This window comes from Dermochelys coriacea, chromosome 24, assembly GCF_009764565.3.
Source record: "Dermochelys coriacea isolate rDerCor1 chromosome 24, rDerCor1.pri.v4, whole genome shotgun sequence".
Classification (NCBI taxonomy): domain Eukaryota; kingdom Metazoa; phylum Chordata; order Testudines; family Dermochelyidae; genus Dermochelys; species Dermochelys coriacea.
This window is the reverse complement of record NC_050091.1, coordinates 8,441,592-8,454,981: the sequence shown is the minus strand read 5'-3', so window position 1 is coordinate 8,454,981 and position 13,390 is coordinate 8,441,592. Positions and strand designations below refer to the sequence as shown.

Below are 13,390 nucleotides of genomic sequence, written 5' to 3'. Positions count from 1 at the left end.
CAGTCTAGATTTTTCAATGTCTAAATGAAACAAACATCTATGCTTGAAGAAATCTCCCTGCCAACTGGGGAACCTTTAAGGCAGTTTCACACCCTAGGGCTTGGGAGACATCCCTGCTTTGCCACAGACTTCCCAGGTGACCTCGGGTAAATCACTTAGCCCCTCGGTGCCTCGGTTACCCATCTGTACAATGCAGATAATAGCACTGCCCTGCCTCACAGGGGCGTCACGAGGATGAGTACATTCAAAAACTGAAGTGTTCTGAGACGTACTTATGAACAATACCTAAGAGTTAGGTATTCTTATTTTGCTTTGCTAGTCAGTGGAAGTCACCGGTTGAGCCACTGGCAAAGTTAAATGGACGGCCAAGTTAAGCTTGGAAGTTTTCAATTTTCAACGGTAAATATCCACACGCGTCAGTTTCTCCCTCACCACAGCCAGAGATGGGGGAAATTCCTCTGTTAATAAATGACATTTTAAAAGGTTTCGCCTCGTGTGTCTGCTGTCCATTTTACCAGAAAGTTAATGATTATGATCAAAGATCTGTTGGTAGCTGAATCTTGCATTCTGCAATCATAATTTGCATATTAATGATAATTGTATTGATTTATAACTATATGAATTGCAAATGGACTATGATTATGCTTATATAGATTCATAGATACTAAGGTCAGAAGGGACCATTCTGATCATCTAGTCTGACCTGCTGCACAGCGCAGGCCACAGAATCTCACCCACCCACTCCTATGAAAAACCTCACCCATGTCTGAGCTATTGAAGTCCTTAAATCATAGTTCAAAGACTTCAAGAAGCAGAGAAGCCTCCCTCAAGTCAACCATGCCCCATGCTACAGAGGAAGGCGAAAAACCTCCAGGGCCTCTCCAATCTGCCCTGGAGGAAAATTCCTTCCCGACCCCAAATATGGCGATCAGCTAAACCCTGAGCATATGGGCAAGATTCACCAGCCAGATACCCAGGAAAGAATTTTCTATAGTAACTCAGATCCCATCCATCTAATATCCCATCTCAGGGGATTTGGCCTATTTACCCTGAATATTTAAAGATCAATTACTTACCAAAATCCCATTATCCCATCATACCATCTCCTCCATAAACTTATCGAGTAGAATCTTAAAATCAGATAGATCTTTTGCCCCCACTGCTTCCCTTGGAAGGCTATTCCAAAACTTCACTCCTCTGATGGTTAAAAACCTTCGTCTGATTTCAAGTCTAAGCTTCCTGGTGGCCAGTTTATACCCATTTGTTCTTGTGTCCACATTGGTACTGAGCTTAAATAATTCCTCTCCCTCTCCGGTATTTATCCCTCTGATATATTTATAGAGAGCAATCATATCTCCCCTCAACCTTCTTTTAGTTAGGCTAAACAAGCCAAGCTCCTTAAGTCTCCTTTCATAAGACAAGTTTTCCATTCCTCGGATCATCCTAGTAGCCCTTCTCTGTACCTGCTCCAGTTTGAATTCGTCCTTTTTAAACATGGGAGACCAGAACTGCACACACTATTCCAGGTGAGGTCTCACCAGTGCCTTGTATAACGGTACTAAAACCTCCTTATCCCTACTGGAAATGCCTCTCCTGATGCATCCCAAAACTGCATTAGCTTTTTTCACAGCCATATCACATTGGCAGCTCATAGTCATCCTATGATCAACCAATACTCCAAGGTCCTTCTCCTCTTCCGTTACTTCTAATTGATGCGTCCCCAACTTATAGCTAAAATTCTTGTTATTAATGCCTAAATGCATAATCTTACACTTCTCACTATTAAATTTCATCCTATTACTATTACTCCAGTTTACAAGGTAATCCAGATCCTCCTGTATAATATCCCGATCCTTCTCCGAATTGGCAATACCTCCCAGCTTTGTATCATCTGCAAACTTTATTAGCACACTCCCACTTTTTGTGCCAAGGTCAGTAATAAAAAGATTAAATAAGATTGGTCCCAAAACCAATCCCTGAGGAACTCCACTGGTAATCTCCCTCCAACCTGACAGTTCGCCTTTCAGTAGGACCCGTTGCAGTCTCCCCTTTAACCAATTCCTTATCCACCTTTTGATGTTCATATTGATCCCCATCTTCTCCAATTTAACTAATAATTCCCCATGTGGCACGGTATCAAATGCCTTACTGAAATCTAGGTAAATATAGGTATATATAGGCATGATCATAAATTATAATTCTAGTACATACAATATATTGTATATACTCTAATTTATAATTGCATTATTACATTGTACTAATATTAAATTTATATTAGAATTTCCATATTAATAGATGATCAAATGGGGCCTTCCTGGCGATGAGCCAGGACAGAGGGACTTGGGTGGGGCTGACAGACTAAGATTAGTTCCCTCCCCACACCCTTGCTGCACAGCTAATTGGCCTTTGTTTAAATAAACCAGAGCCCCGAAAGGGCTCCATTCGCTACATAAGAACTTCACTGAACTTACTGAAAGTGCATTGGGGAAACTGAGGCAGGGACACAGCACCAGGGCAACAGGGAGAGCTCTCGGGGTGAATGTCCATACTATTACAGGTCCCTTCTGGCCTCGATCTCAGACTCTGGGGTGCTTGTCCAGAACAGTGAGTGCGCTGCCTGGCTTTCCAGAATACTTCCCCTTTCTTACGATGCTCCACTCCCCACATCCAATTCTGCGCAGACCCAGCAGAAGCCGCTCAGCCACTGGAGAGCTGGGCTTCACGCCAGTTTAAAAACTGCAGAGTATGCCACTGCCAGGGCAGAGATCCCAGCCCGAGGCAGAAGGTAACTGGGCGGCAGCCCCACACACTACTAATCAAACCCTCCAGTTTCACAGCTCTCGGCCTGGGGGTCAGGCACATGGGAATGGGATACAGAGCCTTCCCCATCTTCAGGGTGTTGGGTCAAATGCAGCCCAGCATGGGGAGTCAGAGGATGGGAGTAAAGATCCCCAACTCTGCTACTGACATGCCTGACTGAGGAAGTCTCCTCTCCAGGAGCCTCTGTCTCTTCGTCAAGGAGGTACGGATGAGGGTGCTCTTTGGGAAAGCAGAGAGCTCCAGCTGGCAGAGGTTATTAGTGACTGCATCAGTCCCATCAGACAGGTGTTTGGGAGCTCCGTGGACACATGCTGGCACAACGCGGCCTCCTTGTCTACACCCCGACCGGAACTGCCATGCAGCGACTGACAAACATGTTTCAGAACGTTGAGGCGGGGTTCTTCTCCGAAAGACCTCGCTGGGCTCCCGGCTCAGTGCCTCCGACTCCATCGCCCACATACTCAACAATCCACCTTGAGATCCAAATGGGAAGCGGGGCTCAATCCTTCATCTGCATCATCCCTGGTAACGATAGTTCTGCAGGCAGCGCTCAGGGACACTCGTGCATCCTCATGACTATTAGAAGCTCCCTCAGTGAGACCTGTCTCACCCTGTGACTGCCAGTGGTGTGGCACAGGCATTAGTGATTCGACCTCAGTCAACCATTCTGTTAATGATGCATGAGGGGGAACAGAACCCAACTCCCATTCCGCCATAGCTAAGCTAGCTTGGTAGGGCTGCTAACTCAAGTAAAATCTCATTCCCATCACTAGCTGATCTGACTCCAATACCCACCAGGAGAAAATCTACCATGTAAGGTTGGGACATTTAGACATTTCCATTCCCCGAGTCTAATTCCAGAACCTTAAGCACAAGACCATCCTTCTGCTCTGCCACTGACTCACTGCATGACCTTCATCAAGTCATATCAGGGTGCCTCAGTTTCCCCACGTGTAAAATGAGGATAATGCTTACTCACCTGTGTATAGTGCTTGGAAATCCCCTAATGAGGATTAGTATTCAAAGGAGGTTAAAAAAACTAGATCTGTCCTGAAACCCACAGTTAAGTTCAAGATCTGCCCACAGTGATCCTTCGGGGTCAAACTCTACCTACATGCATTTAATCTGTTTTATGCAAGCCTAGGGGTGTGATAGAAAGAGGCAGGCTTGGAATACGTAGGAAATGCAAAGCAATCTTTCCCACCAGAGCTTTCCCCTTTAAGCTTTTTCTTAATTGCTGACGGCTTAACGAGACGCAATCAACAATTTCTGCACCAGCTTTTCTGTTTTTTTAAAAAAAGGACATTTTATTAGAAATCAAGTTCTGGTTGTATATTTTATTTCTGAGTTTGGCCCATCCTTATTGAATAGGAAAATAAAAAATCCCCACACATTGAAAGGTTCACACATAGTCCGTGTAGCCAGCAGCAGCTATCAGAAAGGGTGTTCGCTTCTGCTCAAGGAGAGGCCATTAGTATGGCCTATTAGGATCTTATTTTTGTCCCTCTCCTCTTGCCGTCATGCAGCCCATCCCCTTTTAGCTGTTAAAATGTACTCTCCATGAGGATTTTAAATGAAAACTACATTCCAAAGGATCCCATCCAGATTAAGTAGCAACAATCTGCAGAAGTCACCCAACTGGCTGGGTAACTTGTACACAGGGACACTATTTCACTTGCTAATTTGCCACTTGTAGCAATGCTGCTACTATGGGTTCAGTATATCCGATCACTGGGGATCCGTATGCTATTTGCTACATTAAAGCGGAACTTGGTTGCAGTTCATTTCCACGTCAGGATAAATGCAGAGGGGGAAGCTAAAAAGCAAGATGGAGTCATTTGAAGCGTCTTCTCAGGGCTTTTTACAGCCAAACAAACTTGAGTCGCGGCAGGAGCTGAAACACGAAGTTAGCAACTAAAGCAGTTTTCTGACAATTCAACAGGCTGCTAAGTGACATATAAATGAGTAAACTAAGCCTAAATTTGACCCAAAAGTTAAATCCCAGTGATCCCCACCAAAAAAACAAGCCAATTGCAAAGTTTTAAAATGATCCTTTCTCTGCTCTGAAACTCAGTAGTAGCCAAAATGACCAACACGTCATGAGCTACTCCTACAAATAATTGCTACCCTCACAATTACCACTGCCAAGTGGATTATAGAAGTGTAACCACATTCAACACAGCAGCCTGCAAATCTGCTTGTAAGCTACAACATGTGACAAATATCACTCATTTTTCCGACATTCATAGTTACTTTTTGTCCTTATATTAGAGTGATACCATTCCGCCCCACACAGTGATCATCCAAACAATTCTATCATTTCTAGCTCCACCCCTCTGGCCCTGCAATGCTGGGTCTTTCCCACAGAAATTCAGATTGTTCCTTAAAATCTGCGGCCCCTTTTCCGAGCCCCTGCTGGCTGCTCCGGGAACAGCTGGGTCACAAGAGCAGTTACAAGGAGGAACTTAAAGGGAAAAATTAAAAAATGGAACAGACGAACAGACAAAAGCAACTAGGTTAGTGTTTTTTTTGTAATGAAACTAGTGCTAGGTCCTTTTCTATTCCCACCTGCAAGGATCAGCATATTGCTACCCAAGCTTTCTCCACTCCTTGCAAAGTCAATGTTTCAGACCTTTCATAATTCCTTCAGTGGACAGTAAAAAGCCATACCTTACATTTTGCCAATCCATTTCCAAACTGGTAACAAGAATAACCAGTTTTGAGATCAGGAAGTGACAGAAGATTATGCCCCCCACGACCTGTATGTTTTAATTGCAATTGGGAGACAGTGAAGCCTAGGTTGCTGTTCATCGGTTGGGCTGCAGGAGCATACGCAGTGGTTTGAACTTCTGGTTGCAAAACTTGGAAATATTGCCTCTTCCTGCCAGAAACCTCTATCCCATAATGTTAAAATACAGTTCAAAAAAAGGCTAAATAATCAACATGGCAAAGTAGCACTAAACAAACACCTATTAACATGAGAGTCCACATACAGGAGACAATGGGGGTTGGAGGAGACCAGGACTGAGGTAACAAATCACACACACTCAGGTAGTAGGGGATTCCACCATCTGATCAGCAGCTGCAGGAAGTCTGAATACACTGAGGGGAGAGAGGAAAAGGGAAAGGACTTGTGTGTGAATAGAGTTATATTAACGTACAGAAATGGAGAAACTTCAACAAATCAAACTTTGTTGCTCTTTATAAAGTACAGATGTTCTCAGCCAGACAGTAGCGGAAAGGGAGTTTTAAAAATGAAATCAGCCCAGCATAGAGTTATTTCCGTGCCCTGGATCTATATGCCAAACAGCCTGCACTTACAGCTGCGTTCTACTGGTTCTTTGCAACTTTGTGCTTGTCAGCATCTGCTTTTGACCTGTTTCTGGGGATGAAAAATTAGCACGATCACTTCTTTACTTAAAACTGAAAAAAGGCACTAGCTATGCCCTGCTTGCTGCAAAACTAAAAATCAACCCGTCTCCTGAACTCTAGCTAGGTAAGATGTAAGCAAGGTAAGATGGATAAGCCTAGACTAGCCTTCAGTTACCCTAGGGAGAGAACTAGCAACATCAGTCCACATTTTGCCTCGCTCCCTGGGAGCCATGAAACTTGGCTCACTCCAAAGTACACCACCGAGGGGGGATGGGACAGGTTATAACCTCCAGGGGAACATTCTGCATATAGAGGTCCGATCCAGGTAGATGTAAAAACATCATCATCCACGGAAATATAACCCCTGTGCGGATACCACACACAAAGCAACATGCAGCCCTGCTGCTGAGTTCAAGGCGGTGCAAGTTCAGGGCCAGGCTACTGCATCACCGGGATCATCAGCCAAGGACAAGACATTCAGGGTGACACAAACCCATGAAGCATGAAGTCTGATATTATTGCAGGGGAAAGCTTCACAGCCCCAGATTTGTGGAACAAAGTCAAAAAGGTGCCCAAAGACAGACAGACGGGCATGCCGTTGCATGGCCAGACTATGAGAGACGTGGATGAAAGGAAACAAAAAGATCTAAGCCCTAATAACCCTATGCTCCAGAAGGTTAAGACTGTGCTACATGGGTTGTGTCTAGTGACCTATGATCTCAAGACACGTTTGTTGTTTAACTTGCAACTTAAACTTACATTAAAATGTGCAAAGGGTGAAAAAAGCCAAACCAACATCAGGAGAGTCAAATAATGCTGAGAATGCTGTACAAGAACATGCAGAGTTGGGGGCTGATGGGGATTCACCTCAACTGCATTCAAGTGGTGCTAGCAGAAGGCTCAAAATATCGGCAAATTCCAGACTCAGGGAGAAGGATGGTTTTGGCCCCCTCCACCCCAGGCCCTAAACGTTTATGAGATCGTGGAAGAGTTCACAGGACATCAACAGGCATAATACTGAAATAAAGGTGGGAGGAACTGATGTACACATGGTTCTGGTGTCTAGCAAATTCTCTGTTGTCCACAGAGCACTGATGGCTTTGTCTCACAAACGCCTGGACCCCGCGGTCACATTAAACGTGATCGCAATGGTTGTCACATGATCCTTTTTGTTTTAGTCAATTTCACACGTGGATTTTGCTTCTCTGAACACTGTTTTTTTGTTGGTGGTGGCTTGCAAGTCTGATAAACCAAGCATCCGGGAGATGCTACTGCTCGGCTCCTTTCACCACAGGGGGCAAGACCTTTTCCCTCGGCCAGGTGGCAGGTCTCCAGCTGGGCACTGTGGCTGCGGCAAAAGCCATCCTGAGTTGGTGGTAGGGGCGCAGCTGTCACATGATGCCATTGGTGAGGTACTGGAAGCCATCATAGAGCTTGGTGGTGATTGACCGCATGCTGCCGTCCACCATCTGTTCAATGAGCATCTGCAGCTGCTCTTCTGTCATGTTCATGTGGAAACGCTCCTTCAGGTTGCGGATGGTACTGGAGCCATGGAAACAGGGCAGCTGAGAACCTAACACATCGGGGGTGGGGATGGGGACAGAGGAGGAGACGAGGAGCAGAGTTAACAGCAAATTCTGGAGCAGTGGGAAGAACTTACACAGAATAGATTTCAGAGTAGCAGCCGTGTTAGTCTGTATTCGCAAAAAGAAAAGGTGTACTTTTGGCACCTTAGAGACTAACAAATTTATTTGAGCATAAGCTTTCGTGAGCTACAGCTCACTGCATCCGATGAAGTGAGCTGTAGCTCACAAAAGCTTATGCTCAAATAAATTTGTTAGTCTCTAAGGTGCCACAAGTACTCCTTTTCTTTTTACACAGAATAGTTGAGAGTCGGAACAGCCTGGTTTGGAGGCACGTTTTGCAACTGCCATCTAGTAATAACAGGGAAACCTGCACAGAGGGTCCCATTAAGGTCTTGTCTGCCCTGGGAAGCGACAGGAACATGCGTTCACAACCACAGCACTGGGCCCCATTATCAGCTGGTGTAAAATGGAATCATGCCATCAACTCCAATGGAGTTGCACAGACATATGCCTGCCGGGAATCTGGCGCCACTAGTTCCAACAGCGCTGCAGCCATTCACAGCAGCTGGAGAGCTGGCCCTCAGTATAAGCAAGGACACACCGTTCACCCATCATCTGGGGGTGGCTAACTCGTCCAGGCTAGGGTTAACAAACTGGCTAACACAATGTTTATGGTTGTGTGCTGAGTGGCGCTTAAGGTAGTTTAGTTAAAAAGCTTCTAATACAGGAAAGTAGGCAAAGCCCAGAAGAAGGAACCGCCCCTATTTCTTAAGCAACCACATTAAAGTCCCCCCTGGATCCCAACACAATACTGCTTGATCTGTAGTTGAAAGCCAGTCTCTGCCAGGTGAGGAATACTTCGGTGGATGCTTGAAACAGGTGCCCAGTGGAGGTATGCGAGTTATTCCCCATTTCCTTCCCCCTCTGCACCACACAGACTTTGAACTACAATATCCTTACACGGGTTCTTCCCAACTCACCCTGCCGTGCAACTTCAGCCAAATGCAGCAGGAGAGGGGAGGGAGGGAGGAAGAGCTGCTGATTCAGTGTGAGGGTTACCAACTAGTTATTCTGTATGTGTGCAGCATCCTTGCGTGGTGCTGGAGGATTTTACAGTCTGGGCTATTGGACTGCAAAGGAAGTGTTGAACCACACTAGCAACAAGTCATTTGGAAATGGTCCAACAAGGCTGCTGCTAGTTGTGCTCTAGCCTGAGCGGCCAGACAGGGGTGCAGAGGTCAACGTGCAAGAAGAGCTGATGAATGAGGTTGTAACTCTCCCCGTAACTGGGCATGTGTGGAGGTAAACTGTGTTTTTAATGTACTGGGGTGGTAACTATGTTTGAGGACTGCAGGGGGCCAGACTATGTAGTCATAACGATCCTTTCTGGCCTTGACCTCTATGAATCTATGAACTGCTTCAAGCCTGGTTACCCGCTGCAGGGAGAGCTGCGATTTAACTAGGAGTAAGAGACTGCAACATAATGCAGAGAGAGGGCACTGTGTAGACATCATTAAAACACTGACGTTAATATCCAGCAAAACAATTACCGTATATACTCGTTCATAAGCTGAATATTTTTAGTAAAAAAGTGATGCATCAAAGAGCGGAGATCAGTTTATAAACGGGTCTACACCAAAATGTGATGATTTTAATCTCTATGAAATCATTGAATTGAATATCTAATACATTGTCGTTTTGTTTACCTGGAGCACCTGCAGGCACGGAGCCCCTCAGTTCCCTGTGGCAGCGGTTCGCCATTCCCAGCCATTGGGAGCTGCGGGATGTGCGTTCCCAGCCAATGGGAGCTGCGGGATGTGGCGTCCCGACCCGCCAGTGACTTACCCTGATCGGCCAGGAGCCGAAGTTTGCCAACCCCGGAAATATAGGGTCAGCTTATGAAAAGGTCATACAGTTTTTACTATTTTTTAACCTATCCATCTTGGGGTGTCGGCTTATAAATGAACGAGCTAATGGATGAGTACATACGGTAAATAGATTAAGACTGGTTATTGTCCTCTGTGTAATTTTAAAGGGGAACAGACCCAATTCACTTACAGCTAGGTGTGACCTTACACTTTGCCATGGTATAAAATTGGATGGTTATTTCCACTCCTCTAACTTAGGAAGCTAAATGTGTTATAGTATAATAGTGAAATAAAGTTATAATATCTACAACATTTTTGATTTCCTTTTCCCCCTGCTCTTATGACCAGGCTGGCAACAGAACCCACATTCCCAATACTCTCTGCTCTAACCATTAGACAACCTGACCATAGGATCCCAGCTGCAAAGCTGTAGCTTGGTGATGCAACCCCTGAATGCTTGCGTTAGGGACAGTTTCTCTGGTCCTGTAAGGGGAATGTAGTGAATATAATTATGCTGCAATGAGGTTGATAAAGTGGAACATTTATCAGACTAAGATCTCAGCTGTCCCAGCCTGCTTACCCCGTCCCACTCAACTGGGGCTGCTCTAACCTGCCACTGTGCTCGGACCTTGCCTGGTGCATGCAAGAAAAAGCAAAGCTCCATGGCAGGTTTGAACATGCACAGCTAGATTGAGGGCAGGCAGCAGTGGCACCCCCATCCTTGCACAGAGGTTCCCCTCATGAGGATTGCATGGGGGGGAGCTCAGAGTGCCAGTCCCAGTACATACGCTACTAGTTGGGGAGCACTGGGCTGCTAGCCCCTTTAAGATCTCATACAATAGAAAACTTATCTGTGAATATTCTATTCTGCTTCCTGACACTCACAGATGACCTGTGCTACCGTATGGACCTGGCTCTGCTGACTTTCTCCGTAACATCTCTGGCAATCTAGAGGACAAACTGACACACACTCAGTTATTGGCTTGCTTCTCTCCACACTTCAAGTGTCCGCAGGAGCATTATGATTGGCAAACAATTCTCCCCACGGCAGGCAATGTTGCAAATTACATTTTAAATAAAGGAGTCAAGATCAGCAAGCTAGATGACTGCTCTTCAGAAGCTCGGTCCTGCCAAACCTATTTATCTTTCCATAGAACCCACACACACAGTAGTTAAATAGGAGTTAGACGACATACACAGAATAAGATAGGATCAAAGCATGCTACAGTTTCCCAGCATTAGCAATTTGACTGAATGCTTAGTTCTACGCAATGCTTTCAGGAGCATCATGATAATTCTCCTCTAGTTCTTTTCCTCACAGGAGCTTAAAGAGCTTTCTATACTCTAATCCTCACAACGCCTTCAGAGAAGGAGGGACCCCATTTAAGGGAAAATTTAAGTCAGAGCACTTGCTGCTCCCATTGACCTAAGCTGGATTACAGGTGCTGCTCAGCACTTCTGAAAATCAAGCCCTAAATGACTCTTCCAAAGTCATGCAGAGTGAGTGGGAGAGCAGAGAATAGAACCCAGGTGACCCGAGTCGCAATCCCCTGCTCTCACCATTACACAAGACCTCCTCCATCCATCCTCTATATTCAAATCGCTGCAATTCAAATGGTCTTATGTGGATGCATCATGCAGCCGACATGGATCTCGCACAAAGATCCCAGAGACTAATATCGTCTGAACTGCCAGATTTTCATGTGGTGTTTCATGTCCGTCTTCTATTTGGGAACACTTGCCCACTGCTGCGCAATAAAAAGAAAGACCATCTGGAGGGCAGAGACAGGGAGCAAAATTCTGCATCTAGTCATAGCTGTCGCCCCTTTCCCAGCACAGGTGTGTGAAATGCCCATAGGTATCCTGTCATGTGTAAGAGCAGGTTGGAGCCATGAGGCTGGAAAGCAATGTCATACCTTGCTGCATTATCTCCACAATCTGCACGACTTTATCCATGTGCTTTCGGGCAGCGATGAGGCCTTGAAGCATCAGCATCTTGTAGTAGTTAAACATATCACCATCCAGACCACCCATGACCTGGAAAGCAGATCAGACAGTGAGCACGGGTTCTAGTGACATGCCAAAAGCGTTCCTTAGAGAGGAAATTCCAACAGCAGCCGTGCTAGCAAAGACAGCTGGGAAAGCACATCAGGAATGATTTAAAAGGCACATTTATTTGAAGGATCTAATTTTGTGGTAAGACTTGGCACTTCTATATCAACTTTCTTCCTAGGATCTGAGAGTTCTTTAGGAATCAGAACTAAGTCTTCTATAGTGCCCTTCATTTGAATGCTTTGCAGAAATCAATTACAATTCTCATAACTACTCTTCTACAAGAAATAGGAATCATCCCTCTTGTACAGATGGGGAAACTGATACATAGAGAAGAAGGGGTTTGTCCAAGATCACAGAGAAAGTGTGTATGGAAGAGAACCCAAGAGTCTGGGGTTCCAGTCCCCTGCTCTAACCACTAGACCACACACCCTTCCAAATCTGGGAACGGAACTCAGGTTTCCTGGCTCCTGATCTTGTGCCTCAAACCACAAGACCCTTTCCCTTCCAGGCAGAATTTAGCTATAGCTCACTTACATCAACGAACTCCGACGTGAGCTTGAAGGCAGATGTCTCGAAGCCAAGGTTCCTGGGGGAGCTGGAGAGAATGAACCCAAAATCTATATGGATGATGTGTCCATCTGCATCCAGCAATATATTGCCATTGTGCCTTGAAGGGGAAAGAGAACGAGAGAGAAAACTGTCAACAAGCTCCTATTTCAGACGCCATCTCCCTGCCAGTCACTTGGAGCTGGAGAATCACGCGCCCACAGAGTAAAGAGCTGTAAGGTCCTCACCCAATGCGGAGGAGCAACTGCTTGAGCACTGACAAAGCAAATAGGTACTGGATTCAGTTTAAGCCAGCAGCATCTCCTGTTAATGCCAAGTGCACACGGGGCTGCAATTTTCTCTGCTTGCCTCTTTTCTCTGCCTCTTGTACAACACTACCAAAAATAACATTTTAACTAGGTACATATATGGGGGTTTATTGCTTACAAAACAGCCCTGCAATTACACAGCGAATGCTCCGAGCAGCATGGCTTCAACACAAACGAACTCCCACTACTCAAATTTCAGGTTCCCCTATGCTCATACGGCAGCCACTTCCCACTGTTCCGATTCCCCAGCAAGCACCACGAGAGGATGCCACTGCTCTCAGGGATTCCCTACTGGTGGGGAAGACATGGAATGAGGTAAGTGGCATCTTGAGTAATGGATGCAATTTTGGAAAGTCCTTCAAACCTTACTACCCCCTTTGGGGGGTTTAATACACTTCTCTAAGGGGCAAGACTCAAGACTCAATTCCCTGATTGCCGCCCCCCAGTGGTTGGTCCCAAGGCCCGGTGGGCAAGGAAATTCTTTGCGCTCAGACTGCAGCCTCTTCACTCCAACACACAAGGCCCACCTGTCTTTGACCTGTAGCAGGTAGCACACCAGGCAGTAGCCAGCACAGCTCTGCACAAAATTCCTCTGGGCAGTCAGAAATGCTTCAGTCGTGTAGTTGCCATGCTCCTGGAGGAAGTAGTCCAGCAGCGAGAGCTGGGATTGTTTCTTGACTTGGTGGATGGACACTGCGTTGACGACCGGCTCGATCATGCCACTGTCTGCGGAGATGACGAGGATTTTGTATGGCTTGATCCACAAGGGCACGCGTTCCTGCTCCCAAATAGACTGAAAGAGAAAGAGTTGTGA

The 13,390-nt window shown here is 45.8% G+C and overlaps 1 protein-coding gene across 4 annotated transcripts in view; it reads right to left on the bottom strand.

Moving 5' to 3' along the window:
- Positions 1-4,114: 4,114 nt before the first annotated feature.
- Positions 4,115-13,390, bottom strand: part of PI4KB (phosphatidylinositol 4-kinase beta) — a 59,061-nt gene continuing 49,785 nt past the window's right edge. For all 4 annotated transcript variants that reach the window (XM_038382779.2, XM_038382777.2, XM_038382781.2 and 1 more), the window contains 4 exons: positions 13,104-13,369; positions 12,236-12,368; positions 11,563-11,683; positions 4,115-7,765 (listed from right to left, as the gene is read on the bottom strand). In XM_038382779.2, coding sequence (XP_038238707.1) covers positions 7,584-7,765; positions 11,563-11,683; positions 12,236-12,368; positions 13,104-13,369 — 702 coding nt within the window. In that variant the 3' untranslated portion in view covers positions 4,115-7,583. The remainder of the gene's footprint in view (positions 7,766-11,562; positions 11,684-12,235; positions 12,369-13,103; positions 13,370-13,390) is intronic.